The sequence below is a fragment of the Hemicordylus capensis genome, chromosome 5, assembly GCF_027244095.1.
Source record: "Hemicordylus capensis ecotype Gifberg chromosome 5, rHemCap1.1.pri, whole genome shotgun sequence".
Taxonomy (NCBI): domain Eukaryota; kingdom Metazoa; phylum Chordata; class Lepidosauria; order Squamata; family Cordylidae; genus Hemicordylus; species Hemicordylus capensis.
The window spans coordinates 233555565-233572381 of NC_069661.1; the positions used below are offsets into that span (position 1 = coordinate 233555565).

At 42.4% G+C, this 16817-nt stretch overlaps 1 protein-coding gene across 1 annotated transcript in view; it reads left to right on the plus strand.

Annotated features, from left to right (window-relative positions):
• Positions 1-14865, plus strand: part of PKP2 (plakophilin 2) — a 104871-nt gene extending 90006 nt beyond the window's left edge. The window contains exons 7-13 of the mRNA XM_053257440.1: positions 2298-2415; positions 4460-4621; positions 6572-6745; positions 7477-7630; positions 8994-9183; positions 10602-10677; positions 14098-14865. Of these exons, the coding sequence (XP_053113415.1) occupies positions 2298-2415; positions 4460-4621; positions 6572-6745; positions 7477-7630; positions 8994-9183; positions 10602-10677; positions 14098-14166 (943 nt within the window). The 3' untranslated portion in view covers positions 14167-14865. The remainder of the gene's footprint in view (positions 1-2297; positions 2416-4459; positions 4622-6571; positions 6746-7476; positions 7631-8993; positions 9184-10601; positions 10678-14097) is intronic.
• Positions 14866-16817: the final 1952 nt, after the last annotated feature.

Sequence of the window (16817 nt, forward strand, 5' to 3'; positions counted from 1 at the left end):
ACCAACCCAGCTCAGCTTGGCCAAACTGGGTCCGGTTCAGATATTGAGGCAGGCCGAACTGGCTCGCGGGCTGGCTCGGGGCGGGGGGGGGGGGGGATACTTGTAAAAGGGAATCTGGTGAGGACTCCCCTTTACAAGTAAAGGGAATTTCCTATACTACTTTGGGGCAGGGGGTTGAGGGAAAGTAGTATTTACCTTAATAATTAAGGTGGCCAGGTTGGTAGAGGTGACAGCAGAGACATCAGAGGTGGGGGGAGGCTCCTCCAAGCCCCTACTTGCCTCCCAAATGATAATTCCAGCCTCAGAGGCCCAAAACGGGCCGCAGCCAGCCTGGACTGTCATTTAGGAGGCCAGCCGGGGGGGGTGTTGGAGGAGTTCTCCCCCTCCCCCGCCCACTGCCTATGATGTCTCTGCTGTGGCTGCCTCCACTGCCTTAATTATTAAGGCAAATACTACTTCATATACACACCCATTTAATGCAGCAAATTCCCTCGCCAGATTCCCCTTTACAAGTATAGCCCCTGAGCCGGCCCACAAACCAGTTCTTCAACCCAGGGGGCAGTCTGGTTTCGAACCTGGACCACCCGAACTGGGCCAGCTTGATGTGGAGCCCAGCTCAAAGCGAGCTGGCTTGCACATCCCTATCCTCCAGGGATCTGTACTGAGACAAGTGTCCTTTAACTTGTTGATAAATGATCTAGAAGTTGGGGTAAGCAGCAAAGGTTTTGACAAATTCATGGAGGACAGGTCTATCAATGGCTACTAATCTGCTGTCTATAGGCCACATACATCCTCAGATGCAAGATGCCTCTAAATACTAGTTTCAGGGGAGCAATAGCAAAAGAGAGGGCATGCCTTCACCTCTTGCTGGTGGGCTTCTCAGAGGTGTCTGTTGGGCCACTGTGTGAAACAAGATTCTAGACTAGATATGCCTTGGGTCTGATCCAGCAGGGCTGTCCTTACATTATGTTCTTATACTTACAAGGCCAATTGTATGGCACACCTAAACCCATTAATTTCACTGAGCTAAGATGTGCCTAATTCTGCACAGGACTGGGGCATATCTAATGGTCCCACATGGACTACAGAGGATCAGGCAACACATCTGTTGTACTCATCTGTCATCCTTGTGGATTGTGTCATCCAGTGCTTGCATTATGGGTGGGATGAGGTGTGCGTTTTGACCCTCTAAAAAGAGTCGCTAAGAGAGCCATCACAAAGGCTGGGGCCATTCCCACCATCGCCTGTAATTTGAGCACTGTATCAGTATAAGCAAATCATTAAGTTTGCCTTCTGCACGGGCCTGGGTAGCCAAATCAGGTCAAACAGCTTGTGTTTGCTGGAATCCCATGGGCCCAGACAACCTTAAGCTGGGTTTCCTCTCTACAACCCAGCGTCTCTGGTCGTGAGAACAGCCCCATTCTCTACAAACCACTAATATGTACAGTTCACATAAGGTAGGACCCAGATCAAGCTGGTCATGACTTTTCATTTAAACGAATGAAACTTGTTCTTCCCAGCTACCTTGTCTCGTTTATTTTAGTGGCGCTTATTAAAAACCAACTTAGTCTGCATCCTTCACATATTTAGCAGTGCTGTCGAGAAGTTTTAACTAGGCTGTGTGTATGCTGCACCTCTTCCCTGTTTACACAGAAAAAGAAATAAGATGGTTCCCTGTCCCAAAGGAAAGATTATGCCATCGAGTCGGTGTCGACTCCTGGTGACCACAGATCCATGTGGCTTTCTTGGTAGAATACAAGAGTGGTTTACCATTGCCTTCCTCCTGGGCTGTATGAGATTATGCCTTTGCCGTGGTCACTGAAGTGAGCATCTGCCTCCATCACTTTCCTATATCGCTGCTGCCTGATATAAAGGTATAGTGTGCCATCGAGTCAGTGTCGACTCCTGGTGACCACAGAACCTTACAAATATATATTTACTAGACCCAGCCTGGGAAGCACACCGGCAGGGATTCGAACTAACAGCCTCTTGCTCCCTAGGCAAGCTGCTTCCCCGCTGCGCCACTGCAGCTGATTCCCTGTCCCAAGAGGACTCGTAATCTAAAAAGAAACACAAGGTAGACACCAGCAACAGCCACTGGAGTTGGATAGGGTTAGTTCCTCTCCCTCTGCTAAATATAAGAGTCACCACTTGGAAAAGTGCCTCTTTGCTCAGTGAGCAGGAACCTGTCTTCACAAGCATTAGCACCCTGTGCTAATGAGAAATCATCACAAAATTGGATTCAAGAAACTTAATGCAGGGTATTCCTATAACCAAGTGTGATTCCTTTTTAACAGAAACGTGAGCTCTGCTGGTCCCGAGGGGCGGAAAAAGATGAGGGAATGCAATGGGTTAATTGAGTCACTGGTGTATTATATCCAAGGAACCACTGCAGATCATCAACCTGATGACAAGGTAACTTTTCCAGATGAATGAATGTTCTGTGTCAAGGATGAGCAGTGCTGCTTATTTACATGTCTTCCCTGCACTATTCCTAAAATGGATTGTTGTTTATTCTGTCTCATAACAACCTTGTCATGAACATCCAGGAGAGGATGTCATAGCACAATGGTAGAAAATGTCCTTTGCATGCACATGTGTGACATCTGGTTTAAATAATCTCAGGTAGCCAAGCTGAGAATGACCTCTTATCTGAAATCCTGTAAAGCCACTGCCTGGTAGCGTCTATGGCATTAGACTGGCAGTCAGAATCAGCAGCTTCAGATATTTATATTTGGCTGATAAGTGACCTAGCCAAGGCCACAAAGAGGTCTATAGTCTTGATTCAAAAAGGTCCAACATGCATGTTACTATGTCTGCATCAACCAAGACTTCCCCCATCTGCCTTCTTTGACTGCAGCTTCCATCTCTGCATCCTAATGGTCCCCAGGGTGGTGCTTTTTCCTACATGCAAGGGCTTTCCATGGCTTGTGGTAGCAAGCATGACATGCCCCCTTTGATAAGCAGGGTCTGCCCTGGTTGCATGTGAATGGGAGACTACATGTGAGCACTGTCAGGTATTCCCCTCAGGGGATGGGGCCACTCTGGGAAGGGCATCTGCATGCTTGCATACAGAAAGTTCCAGGCTCCCTCCCTGGCATCTCCAGGATAGGGGTGAAAAAGTCCTGCCTGTAATCTTAGAGAAGCTGCTGCCAGTCTGTCTAGACCAGGGATTCTCAACATTGGGTCCCCAGATGTTATTGGCCTTCAACTCCCATAATCCCCACCCAAAGTTCACTGGGACTGGGGATTATGGGAGTTGAAGTCCAAGAACATCTGGAGACCCAACGTTGAGAATCCCTGGTCTAGACAACACTGAGCTAGATGGACTAATGGTCCGACTCGGTTTAAGGCAGCTTCCTATGTTTCTGTTCCTATGTTGGAAGAATGCAGTGCATCACGCCACCCCAATGCCATTTCATTCAGCTTTAGTTTCATTATCACAAACTGGCCTCTTCACATTCTTTGAATATTTATATTGATTCAAGGGAATAAGTAGCTTAATGTGGATTTAGCACATTTTTCTTTGAAAGGTTTGTGAATGGCCTTTCATCAGTGCAGAAATTAATTTATGTGTAGCTTCATCTGGTATATTTCACTTAGGTCATATGAAATCAGTTAATGAATCAGCAGGTTTAGAATAAAATCCCTCTCACATGACAAATTGTTAACATAAAGGAAGCTGACAACATACAGAAGAGCTTTTAAAAATTAAACACTTTAACCAAATAATCCATTTTATGACTATCCAAGGAATTAATGCTTTCCGTTCCAGAAATTAATATTTAGAATTCTAACTCAGAATAGCAAATCTGGCAGACTGGAGAATTTTGCACCTCATTAAAAATGCTTGCCATTTCCAGTGATTTCAGGGGAGGAGCTTTGTAAAAATTACTCATGTCAGTATTCCCTGTCGGATGAGGAATACGAGTTGACCGCCAGATAAGTAAGTTTGTAAGGCAACAAATGTTTGAAGGCACTTTTCACTCTAGCTACCTCTGGACAAAATTTAGACAATAGTATAATTGCCCCATAATGCTAACTGAGCAAAGAGGCACCTTTTAAAAGTGGCGATTCTCTTTATTTAGCAGGGGGAGAGCAACTGGCCCAGCACAGCATCCCTCCAGTGGCTGTTGCTAGTGGCTGTCTTATGTTTCTTTTTAAATTTGGGAGAAGGGAGCCATTTGATTTGTGTGTTTGTTTTTTTAATATCCTATTGACTTGACGGCATACTTTCCCTTTAAAATGCTTTGGGAACTTTTTATTGAAAAGCTGTATATAAATATTTGTCATCGTATTGTATTGTACAATAGTTCCCAGTCAATAGACAATAGTCAACAGAGCTGTAAACGAAGGTCTAACATCTAAGTTCCTGAAACTAAACTGCATGGCAGGTCTCTACTTGTCTCTTCACCTTATTTGCGAAGCCAAAATAACACATATATGTTCATTTTTTCAGGCCACAGAGAATTGTGTGTGCATTCTTCATAATCTCTCCTACCAATTAGAATCTGAGCTCCCTAGCAGTTATGCCCAGAATATCTATATGCAAAGGAAAAATGTTCCTTCCAGTGACAGCAGCATCGGATGCTTTGGGACACGGAGCAGAAAAGCCAAACAGGTAATAGTGCCAGTAATCCAACTTAACTAGGAGGCACCTTTTAAAGGAGTGAGTCTCTTATATTTAGCAGTGGTGAAGCAACTGTCCCTACTCAGTCCAGCATCGTGTCTTTCACAGCGGCTGTTAGTGCCTCCCTTTTTAGATTGTGAGCATTTTTAGGACAGGGAGTCCTTTTCCCATTCCTCTTACTATGTAAACTACTTTGTGAACTTCCTTTTGTTGAAAAATGGTATATAAATATCCTAGATCATAAAATCATCATAATGGGTTTATGTGTTTAAAACAGTGTTTCCAAAAAATTTTCATCCGAAGGCATACGTACATTAAATACATTGGGACACACTGCCCCCACAAAAGCTGCTTGCATGATTTTAAAAACAAGTTAGCTTGCTCCGTCCTCTTTATTCTTATATAATTTCTTATTCATATCTTATTCATCCATGTCATCCAGGACATCTGGGGGGGCCCTGCTCCGGGTGCCGACAATGAGGGAGGCAAGGTTGTCGTGCACTCGGGACAGGGCCTTCTCTGTTGCTGCCCCCAGACTCTGGAATGCTCTCCCAGTGGCCATTCATTCCTCGGACTCCATCACAGCTTTTAGAAAGCTTTTAAAGACTTGGCTTTTTACCCAGGCTTTTACATAATCGTTTTTTACTGCTGTTCTTGTGTGTTTTTTATCTGCTGTCTTGTTTTTATGTATGTTTTTAGCTTGATGTTTTTACTGCTTTTATTGTATGTTTTAATTTTTGTAAACCGCCTTGGGGTTTTCTTTTAACGAAAGGCGGTATAAAAATGTAAAAATAAATAAATTAAATTAAAAAATAAAATTATGTTGCTCCTGGGACTGATTTGCCCCATAATGCACCAGGAAGAAGTTGCCACTCCTGATGCGTAAGGAAGGGAGCCAGGTGCAAAAGTGGGGAGCCTAAACCGCATCTTTATAAACCAGTAAGGAAGTGTTTAAGCCCACTGTCCTTCCCCCAATGCATTATGGGGCAAGTTGGCTTCAATCTGGGCAAAAGTTTCTTTTGAAAGCAACAGCTGCATCCTACATCAATTTCAAAGACTTTTGCTGTCTGTTTATAGAATATCTCTTTGAATGCCTTTTTTCAAAACTGAAGAAGGTCAACAAAATATGGAATTATTAGAGCTACATGTCTTCATATTATTTCATTCATACACACACACACATATCATGTCCTATGTAACAACGTTTTTTCACATTATTCTTATTTATTGGTACATTATATCAATTTATCACTTGTTATGCCTCTTCATATAGTTCAATTACCTATTGCATTAAAATCTTCTAGATGTTTTGCATTTGATAGCACTTTTTGTCTTCGCCTTGTATACCATATTTTCAGTAGATGTGACAATGTGGCCTTCTCTGGTCCTTGTCAAGGGGAAGTTAGTCTTAACATGGCTGCTCTAAACAGGTATTGTGGAGAAGTCAGTCCCTGCCAAGCCTCACTCTGCAAGCATTTGTAGCCAGCAATTCAGTCTGATACCAAGCGGTTCTTTTCAGTTTGGCTGGCCATGGTTGGAGACAGGGGGCTTGTTCTCATGACCTTCATGCCACCGAAGATAGGGAGGAGGCAGCACATACGCTCCTATGGCCTGTGTCATGAGAACCAGGGGAAATGGCACCACACCCTCCAGAGCTCATCTTCCCGACATCAAATCCCAGATTACTAATCTCAGGAGGAGATCAGGCTGGTGCCTGAGATCAGCACCATGGTCCCTTGGTTTTCCCTGGTCCTCACAACACATGCCACGGGAGTATGCATACCGCCTCCTCCCACCTCCTCTCGACACTGGTCAGCAGGAGGATTGTGATAACAGGACCAGAGTGACTGACTGGCCGGACCTTTGTTTTGACCCAAAAAGGCAATTCTTTCCATTCCTAAGTGCTTCACGTCTGATAGTTTAATCTATTTTCCTGCCTAGAAGCAACAAGACTTGCCACTGCCGGAGGAAAAGAGCAATCCCAGTGGCGTCGAAACCCTCTGGCATTCCACTCTGATAAGGATATATTTGTCCTTAATAGCAAAAAGCACAAGGAATTACACTCAAGAAGCATCACTGGGGGCTCTTCAGAACCTCACAGCTGGCAGTGGACCAGTAAGTATGGTTGCTCCTCCTTTTCTTCCCCTCCAGCTCTCCACCTTAATTTAAGACATCAAAAACCACAGCGAGATGCCCTTTCTCATACTATATCTTCCGACTCATTCTGAAGGAATGTTCTTCAAACTGCTTGGTAGAGAAAGTCCTCATTCTCCCGTGAACCTGGATACAGGCACAGCAAATGCATGGTACAGATAGGAAGTGCACTGCTCTACCTGCATTCAACATTGGTGGGACACTGTGCAAAACAGGATGCTGGACTAGATGGACCTTGGGCCTGATCCAGCAGGGCTGTTCTTATGTTCTTATAACATGTTGAATGACTGTATCTGTGTACATATCTGTACCTCTGTACACCGTACAATGGTTGTACCAGTGTTGAACATAACAAGGACATTCACACAGTCAAAAACTGTGTTCTACCCAGGTTTGGGATCTGTTGTGTGCTGCCCAATTTTTGGTTGTGTGGAAAGATGGTAGGAGGAAAAGCCAAGTAGAACACCATTTGTAATTGTGCGAATGACCTTAACGTGTGAATAAACCTGCAGTCTGCTGAGAATTCTGTGTTAGATGGTGCTAACCCCTGTCTTAGAACTACAGTCCTCCAGATTATTAAAGCAGTTTAAATATGTGACGTAGATGTGCCTTAACAGTGCCTGAAAGAAAAGGATGCATTGTTTATGGTGGTTATTTTATCAAGCCTGAAAGTTGCCTGTGTTGTGTGACAGATGCCATTTGGGGTAGCCCATATCATTGTAAAGAAGGCCAACGGACTTCCAAGTATCCAAAACATGCTGCATGTGAGCAATCCAAGTGTTAGCAAAACTGCCGTCTCTCTGCTCAGGAACTTGTCTCGTAACACCTCATTGCAGAATGTAATAGGTAAATATTCAAAGACTGACCAAACTTCTTTCAGTGCCGTGTGGGTATTAAATGCATGGTATACTAAGAATTTTGTATTAGATAAAGCTTTATCTCAATAAACATGTACAGCTGAGTGGGGAGATTGCACCCTTTTAAATATTGGAGGGTCGCTTGAGAGTAGATGAGATGAGATGAAAGTTCTGTCACTGGTGTTTGATCTGCGGCGACTGTTTTCAGCAGCCCTATAATGACATTGAAATGCTGTACATGGTGAGGAACTGGGGTTGCACCACCATAGCACCCCCTGCATGCCTCCTCTGCCTCCACCTGTCATTTGTGTATTGGACTTGAAGTCCCCATTGAAATTTGCATGGGCATAGATCTGATCGACACAACCTGCACAAAATCGAGGGTATAGATTGGGGGTGGGGAACCTTGGCCCTCCAGCTGTTTTTGAACTACAACTCCCATCATCCCCAGCCACAATTATGGTGGGAGTTGTAGTTCAAAAACAGCTGGAGGGCCACGGTTCCCCACCCCTGGTATAGATCATACAAACCAGGTCTATACATGTTGAATTCTACAAGTATGCACCTGAGGGAAGGAAGCATTAGCAGACGCCATATGCATGCTTGCACTGTGCACAGGTGCTTGGGACAAGCACCACCCCAGCAGGAATCTGGATGTGGCAGCAGAGAGCAGGTAAGGACCTGCTCTCCTTTTTCTTAATGCTGACACTCCCTTCCCCATGGCACCGAACCAGTGCTCAAACCTCGGTTCGTGCACACTCTTATTGCTCAGGAAGGCTCTGGTTGAGTTCAGAACAGCCTCTCTGTGCAGCATCACATAATGACTGCTCTGGATGTCAGCCCCTGTGTTCTGTATGTTTAGGCCTCTATGCAAACACTGAACATAACATGCAGATGTCAGGGTGACCCACAGAGATGTAGCTTGCCAGCACAATCCTGATCCTCCATTGTATACAGGAATCTAAAAACAGCATAGGGCCAGGGTTATAACTTATTACTTTATCTTGCAGTCATGGTGTAACATGTAAATCCAGCCTAATAATCTGGTTCAGTGGTTAGAGATTTGAAATTAGGTCCTAAGAGAGCATGGAGTCATTCTCTTGCCTTGTGGATAGTGTGGCCATAGATCATAACAATAACAACTCTCTTGCCCATCTCTACAATAGAATCATAGTGATCTACCTCATAGGATTGATCTTGGATAAACACGAAACATTGTAAAGTGCTTTGAAAATTAGATGTGATATGCTGTGCAAATGCTGAATAGTAGTTAGTGCATATAATTTGGGCAGGGAAATAGGGAACTTGAAATGTAATGGCTGGGATAAGGATGTTTCCCATTTATCTTCCAGCCAGAGAAGTTTTGCACGATTTGGTCGCCATACTTCCAGATTCTGTCCCAACATCCGATGTTGCCAGTGAGACTACAGCTTCTGTTTGCTACATCCTATATAACTTGACTCAGAGCAGCTCCCAGAATGCCCGGCTTCTCTTGAACTCAGGTGGCATCTCAAAGATTATGAACATCAGCCCAAGTGATGGGTGAGCCATCTTCATGTACTCCCCTCCCAAAAGGCACAAGGTTGGCAAAGCCTATATTGCTGGACGACTGGCCTGTCATCCAGCAATACCAATATAACATCTCAACCATGATAAAGAAATATCTTGTTTTAGGACATGTCCCAGTCTAAACTATTATTTGCTTTGGGTGGCATTATTAATTCAGTGTAATTACTACTTCAGGAGTAAAACTACTCATTACACTGAAATGAAGAGAAAGGGAACTCTTTTCAATACCTGACTAACACAGAAATCAAACCTGTGTTTATTTATTACTGCGGCTGTTTACAATTACAAAGCGCCAAAGGAGGAAGAGATTTGTTATGAATCTCTGACCTACTTGCATCATAGTACAAGCCCTCATTGAGATGGTAAACCTGTGCCTGAGCTGTACCATTTCCAACTTTTAAATACTGCTAAACTACATTATTTTTTGTTGTCAGCTCTACAAAGCCATGGTTTATTACCTGATTCTCTCCCAGGTTGATTATTGTCATTCTCTTCACTCTGCCTTGCCTCTTTCTCAGCTTCATTCTCTCTTTCCTTTCTTAATTCTGCTCTGTTTAGGTTTTATTTATCTGGATGTCATTTTGCCCATGTTCTTCTGTGATATGCTCCCTTCATTGGCTGCCATTTCCTTATTGGATCCAGTTTCATTTGCTATCTTTTGTGCTGAAATCTCTTCCCACTTTGGCTCCTTATCTACCTTCTCTTCTCTCTTATTATTTTGCCCTCTCCTCCTCAACTTGGCTCTCCTCTCAGCTAAACTTCGAATTACTTCTTCTGTATCACCTCCATCCTTTCTCTCTTGCTGCCTTTTTTCTCTGTAAATCACTGGCCAACATCCTGATTAAAGCAGAGCTCACACAGCAAAGAAAAGTGTGCATGCACCAGCTCACATTTAGTGGGGAGTGATTGTAACCTATCTCCCCATCCCCCAGAAGCAGAAATATGTCCCCGAGGATCATGTAACCCTCAGAGACATATTTCCAGATTGCATAGTACACTTCTAGAGGAGGAGAAATCGACAAAAATCTGCCCCCATGTGCAAGCCTCGATGCTTTGTAAGCGAGAGCACAGCCACTGTGCACATGCTTTTCTTGACTGTACATGTGCAGCTTTAGTCAGCATGTAGGCCGCTGTCTCTTAACATGTGCACCTCTTTCCCCTTGCAAGTGTTGAAGCAGAATCTTCAAATGTTCCTCTTCTCCTGTGCCTTTAACCTCTAGTGTCTGCCTCTCCTTCACCTCCTTTCATTTTGTGTTCCTTCCCCTTTCCTAATGTTCTTGTCCTTTTAGATTGTAGGTCTCTAGGCAGAGTTTGTTCTCTTTGCCATAGTTATTGTGCATACCTAGCGCTTGAGGCATTTTATACATAATAAATGTTGTTGTTGTCCTCAGCAAAGCTGGCAAAGCTGCTTCAATTCTCTTGTACTCTTTATGGTCTCATGCTGATCTCCACAATGCCTACAAAAAGGTAAGCTAGCCACTAGTCCTGAGACAAAAGTCTTCCCTGTCAGTAGTTTAGATTTTGTTGCTACTTCTTAAAAATTGATTTTAAATATAACAGGCCAATTTTGAAATAACCTGCTTCAGTCATCAAGTGAAGTGTCAGTTGGATATTTTCTCTCTCTTTTTTTAGCATTTTAATTCAATAATATAATTATTATATCAAAGTTTAAAATGTTGTATAATATACTGAAACAATTTATTCCCAGAACATTTGTATTGTAATTTTATTTACAGTCATTGACCAAACAGAGAGTAAAAACTAATAGACATTAAAATGTATATATATGTACAGTTTAGAATTAAGATGATGACCCATTATACCTCTTAAAAGCAATATAACTAAACTTAGCTACAGAAATAGAGATTGAAGCATCTTTATCTGAGAGCAGATGTTTTACAAGATTATCATCGGATTGATCTACCAGTTTACATATTAAAGGAGCAATAAGACGTTCCCTAGGATATAAATGGAATTTACAATGGAGAAGAATGTGTGCAACAGTTTCTGTATCTCCTGACCCACAACTACAGTGTCGTTCTTCTAAAGGCACACCCTGCAACCTCCCAGCTAGAAGTGCAGGTGGAAAGGAGTTAACCCTTACTCTCGTAAATATCCATTGAAACTTAGATAAAGTGATTGTCGACAGATATTTTGCGGGGGAAAGGTCCGTCTTAGTTCTTATTACTCTATAAAACTCTGGAAGTACAGCCCAGTTTTCTTGGATCTCAATATCAACAAGGCGTTGTCTCACTACTCTTTTCGCATTCGCTAGACCCAGTTCCAGCAATTGAGCTGGATCTAAGCCTAGAAAGGCGAGTTTATTACTTACTGTAGCACACTATAGTGACTGGGGACTAGCTGAGAGAAACTCAGGAATTAAACCAACTGGTCGCAGACGTATTTTCAACCAAAAATAGATAATTAGAAGCCAGGCCCGAGATTCAATTTGTCCCAAAACATTTATTGTATCTTTATTTTACCAAAAAATATTAAAGGCAGCCCATTTCTAATTAAAAGTATTGATTTCCTGTCTGCTCTTTTACCCGTATATAATTGGCAAGTTTTGGCAGAGAGCCCAGTCCACTAATCAGTTAGCATAACAGTACTCACAAACATATGAGCCAAGATCCTAACAAAGCACTTGCAAAGCAAACTTGTCCTGCTGCAAGAAGAAAAGTAGCACTAAAAAACCAAGGTAATTGTGGAATTGTGCTCTTCTGCAAAATCTGCCTTTAAAACAAATGAGACCTACCACCAGGTGCATATCTGTTGCACAAGGATGCTTACCCAATACTAGTTTGGCGTGCAAGTTCCAGACTTGGCACATGTAGCTAGCACAAACAGCTTTGCACTAGCAGAGCATCTTTCTATATAGCTGCTGCCTGAATTAGGTGTTTCCCATAGTTTGGGAAACATACCGGTGGGGATTTGAACTGGCAACCTTCTGCTTGTTAGTCAAGCATTTCCCCACAGTGCCACTTAAGCATGCACAGATTCCTGGTGGACATAAGGAGGAAAATTACTCAAAGTTGTCCCATTGAAATTAAAAGGACAAGTTTTAATTTCATTGGAGATCTATTCTGAGTAATTTCCCTCTGTATATCAGCCCCTGAATCCTAGATCTTGCCCACACATTGGCAATGTGCATTATTGGTCCCAGTGATACACTGTCCAGCTACAAGGGCAAAGGTCTCTGTCTTTATGTAGTATATATGTGTTTGCTGCACTCACCATGATACCATACCTGTACCCACAAAGAGTGCTATTGTGAGAACACAATTTAGACCAGAAAAACCACAGGGCACCAATGCTCTGACCGGTTGTAGTCCCTCCTCCATGGCTGCTTTCAAATAATCCAGTTACAGATCTCCTTCATAATGGGCTATATCACACAACACGTGGAAAATCCAGTTGCTGCAAACCACCGGTTCTTGGTGAGCACACACTCTCAGCACAAGCTGACAATCCCATTGTGTTGTGTGAACCTGTCAGTGTCTAGTTCCCTGACCGCAGTTCCTCCCACCATTCGACATTTGTAACCAAGATTTGAAGTTGGGTGGGAAGTGCAGCTGGGGAACCGGACATTGGCAGGTTCACACAACTTGCCAGAACCAGAACTTGCAGGTCACACCAGGAGTGCATGCTCACTGGGAACCGGCAGTTTGAAGCAAACAGACTTGCCACGTGTCGTGTGAAGCTGTCCAGTGTCTGTTTCGGCCCCGAGCCTCTTTCTTTCTGAAAACCTACATTAAATTCCTAACACAAAACAATGCAGCTAAAAGTTCCTTGCATGTTTAGGCTGACACATGAGAGAGAAACTCCTCATCCCAAATTGAGGTGTATTAAAATGCTGTCGCTTGCAGTCATCGCATTTTAGTTTACTGCTGCAGGATGCAAACCAAATCCATTCAAATTAATGGGAGTTTTCATATACATATTTAATAAATGACTGCCAAAACAGAGAGAGCCTTGTAATTATTTCATTAATTGATTCAGCCTCCACCTTCATCAGTCAGCCTCTCTCTCTTTTGTCAGTTGCCTATTTACTTATAAATGTTTGTGATTGACTGCATCCTGCTAGGATCCAGAACCTGCTTGACCGCCAATACAGTTTTAACAGTTCTTCAGATATATTTGTTTTTCAGATTGCACCCTGTTAAAGTTTCCTTAAGTGCCTACAGTTAGAAAGACACTATAATCTTGTTCTAAGCAACAAACTGACATATTCAAAGCAGGCTTTATTTGTGATGTTTTGGAATAAAGAAATTCCAGGATCACATCTATTCCTATATATCTATATCTAGTTGTAACTATGTATTATTTTCATGTTATTCTTGGCATAGGTGTGCTTTTCCCCTTTTATTATTGTAATTATCATCCTTTTTCATTCTTTTGCATCCATGCTTTTAGAATGTATTTTTCCTTCAAAAATTTCCTATTTTTCTCCTTAATTAAAAACAAAAGGCTTGTATAATATGTTCAGCTTTTCTAACAAGCACTGAAGGCATTTGCAATGGGCTATAGATTGCATCTTTAATAGATGCCTGATAACCTGTTGTTGGTCACCATCCAGAACAGCAAATATGTACTTGCACAGGATGTTCTCTTAGCTGTGCTAAAAATGGGGATTTTCAGGACTGTATTGCACTATAGCACACCTATCAAAACAAATTAGGCATGCTGCAGTTGCGCTACTGTTGCACAACTGTGCTACTGCGCACTACCACAGCTAGCAAGTACAATAGTTTTGCACTAGTGCAACACTATTCCACAAGCGCTTTGTCCCTCTGGAGGTCACCCATGGTGCTTTCAGTTCCTCTCCGTTCTGTGTGGTTCTTAGCTATAATTTAATCTCTTTTATTTTGATTTCATTTTATGGAAAAGGCTAACTTCAAGAAGACTGATTTCATCAACACCCGGACACTGAGAGCCTACAATTCACTCAAAGACTGAAAAGCAGCCAGCAATGACCTTAGAGACTGATGACATTGTATGGAACTGTATGCAGCCAACTTCTTGGCATCAGACTCACCAGAAGGAGCAGTGCAGCATCCACCAAGGGATACCAATTTTAAACTTTTAAACAGATGACCAGAAAAAAGTGCTGTCCATCTCCCCCAAACCAGCTGCCTTATACCACTGATTTTCACTCCTCTGAAACTCATGACTCATTGGTAAATCCTGAAGCAACCCCAAGTTGAAACCTAATGAACACTTTTAATACACAGTTTGACCTTCACACCAATGTCACATATTCTGTTGGCCCAGTTTTGGATAATAAGTCACATAATATCTTAGTTTTGATATGCTGTTTTGTGAGAGATGAATAACCAAAGAAGATAGGGTTAGAGAATTCCTGTTGAATCCTTTTTGTACATTTCATATTTTGCTAAACATACTACTGATCTATGCTTCATGCAAAACTGCCTGTAGTCTAGCTTCACCTATTTTTTGCACATCTGTTGCAAATGCAGGCAGCTTCTCTATAAACTGCTTTTGAACATGAAATTGTCCAGGGTGTAATTCTGCACTACCCTGATCCAATAGTAATTGCCTCCTGTGTGCATATTTACTAGCTTACTTTTCTAGTGGTGTGGAATGAAATAATGTATTGAAGGATATGTTTTTAAAATACATACAAACTTGGGATCACTTTGCTGCTGCTGTTGTTTTTAATCCATCCACACCGTGAGTTTGCCGGATCACAAGACTTGTATTTGAAGACTCAACCACCAGTACTTACCTGCAATCTTGAATTAATGTTTCTCTCTCTCTAACAAGTATTTCTTCTCTTGAGGTTACCAGCTGACCAGAAGAAGCCTGGTTCTGTGTGTGTTAATAGCAGCTTGATCTGCAGGAATCAACAAGGGAAGCTTTTCACAGCATGGAAATGAGCATTGTCACCTGCTGGTTCCCTTTTTACCTGTCTAATCACAAGCACCATTGAATTGAATTGAATTAGAACTGCACAGAATCACAAGGGCAGTCTTGAACAATTGTAGTTCATTTCAACAGAACTTGTACACAAAGCATCCTTGGGGATGTCCCCATTCTGTAGAGAATGCACTTGTGTAGAGTTGCCAGCTCCTTTTCTTGTAGGACTCCTGTGCACAGAAACAAAGCAGGTGAAGCTTTTCCTTTCACTTCATTTCCCTTCCAGGAAACCCTCACCTGCTGCATTTCTGCATGTCAGGCAACTATTAAAGGCTCAGGAACCAGACCATTACAAGGAGGTAGCAAACCAACAGTTGTGTGTTGGTGCTGATATAATGCATAAGAAAGTAGAAATGGGGGTGGGTGGGTGTGTTTAATTTAATTTAATGGAAACAAAATACAGGAAATAAAGACTGCTGTTGCTTGTTTCACCTGACCTGAATTTTACCCCCTCACTTGAACTCATGGTTCACCCCATCCCCCTTGGAGTTCATCTTGGAGAACATCTTGGAGTTCTTGGAATTCTTTGTGACTATTCTCTAATTCTCATTGCTGGGGGCTTCAGTGGCACAGCTGGATACCCTAGACCAATGGCTCCCTAACAAACTTCTCCTGCCTCTTTTTAGCAGAGCAATTTAGAGAGATTGCAACTATTGCCTAGGAGTGGCTTTCTTCTCATTTTATTTATTATTCTACATATTTTATTTTACATATTTTTATACCGCCCAAAACTTACATCTCTGGGCGGTTTTGATTGGTTGTTAAGAAACCATACAGTCAGCCTCTCCTCTACAATGTTATTAATGTCTAGCCATTCGGGCAGTCTAACACACACACACACACACACACAGTAGATATTTATTTAACCTCCCCCACACCCATCCTAAAAATGTATTCTTGCAAGGAGAGTCACCAGAGGGTGTGACCTTCTCTACCATACTGTGAAATTCGTTTATTGTGATGCTCAGCAATTCACTTGCAAGAGCCAAAGGGAATGTGTCAAATACATTCAAAGTGATTGCTCTCTTTATTCTGGAAGATTTAGGAAGGAGATGCTTTGCCTTCCCTCTGTGATATTTTTATGCACTTGGTTTTACTGTGGGTCTTTCCACACATTACAAGGCAGCAAATCCACACCTGTACACTTGATTGGGAGCTGCTGCCAGTCTTGGATCGCTGATTAAAGTACCTGTATCGAAGTAGGTAACCTGGCTCTCCAGCAATTATTGTGGCTGGGGATGATGGGAGTTGTAGTTCAACAGCTGAAGAGCCAACATTGCCTACCCCTGGAATACATAGGTTTCCAAAAACATGCTTGTCTCGCTCATGCATTGCATTTTGGGTGTATACTTTTAAAGACACATAACATGTGTCAGTCAGCCATTGGAGTGAATCACAAGTTCAGAATGAAAAACAGTTATATCTTACTCAACTCCACACTCGAGGGTGGTTTTTTTCATTGCAATAGGAAAATTGACAACTGGATACATGATCAATTCTGAAATAATAGTTGTGCTTTCGAAGGCAGCACTATGGTTTCTGTAGCATTTTTAATATGTTTTCTGTTGGGCAGGAAATGTCAGACATGAATGAGTCATGGCCTTTCTGCTCCTCACACCTAAGCATAGTTTGTTTGTTTAACCAGCTTAATTTAATTCTTCCAAGAAGTA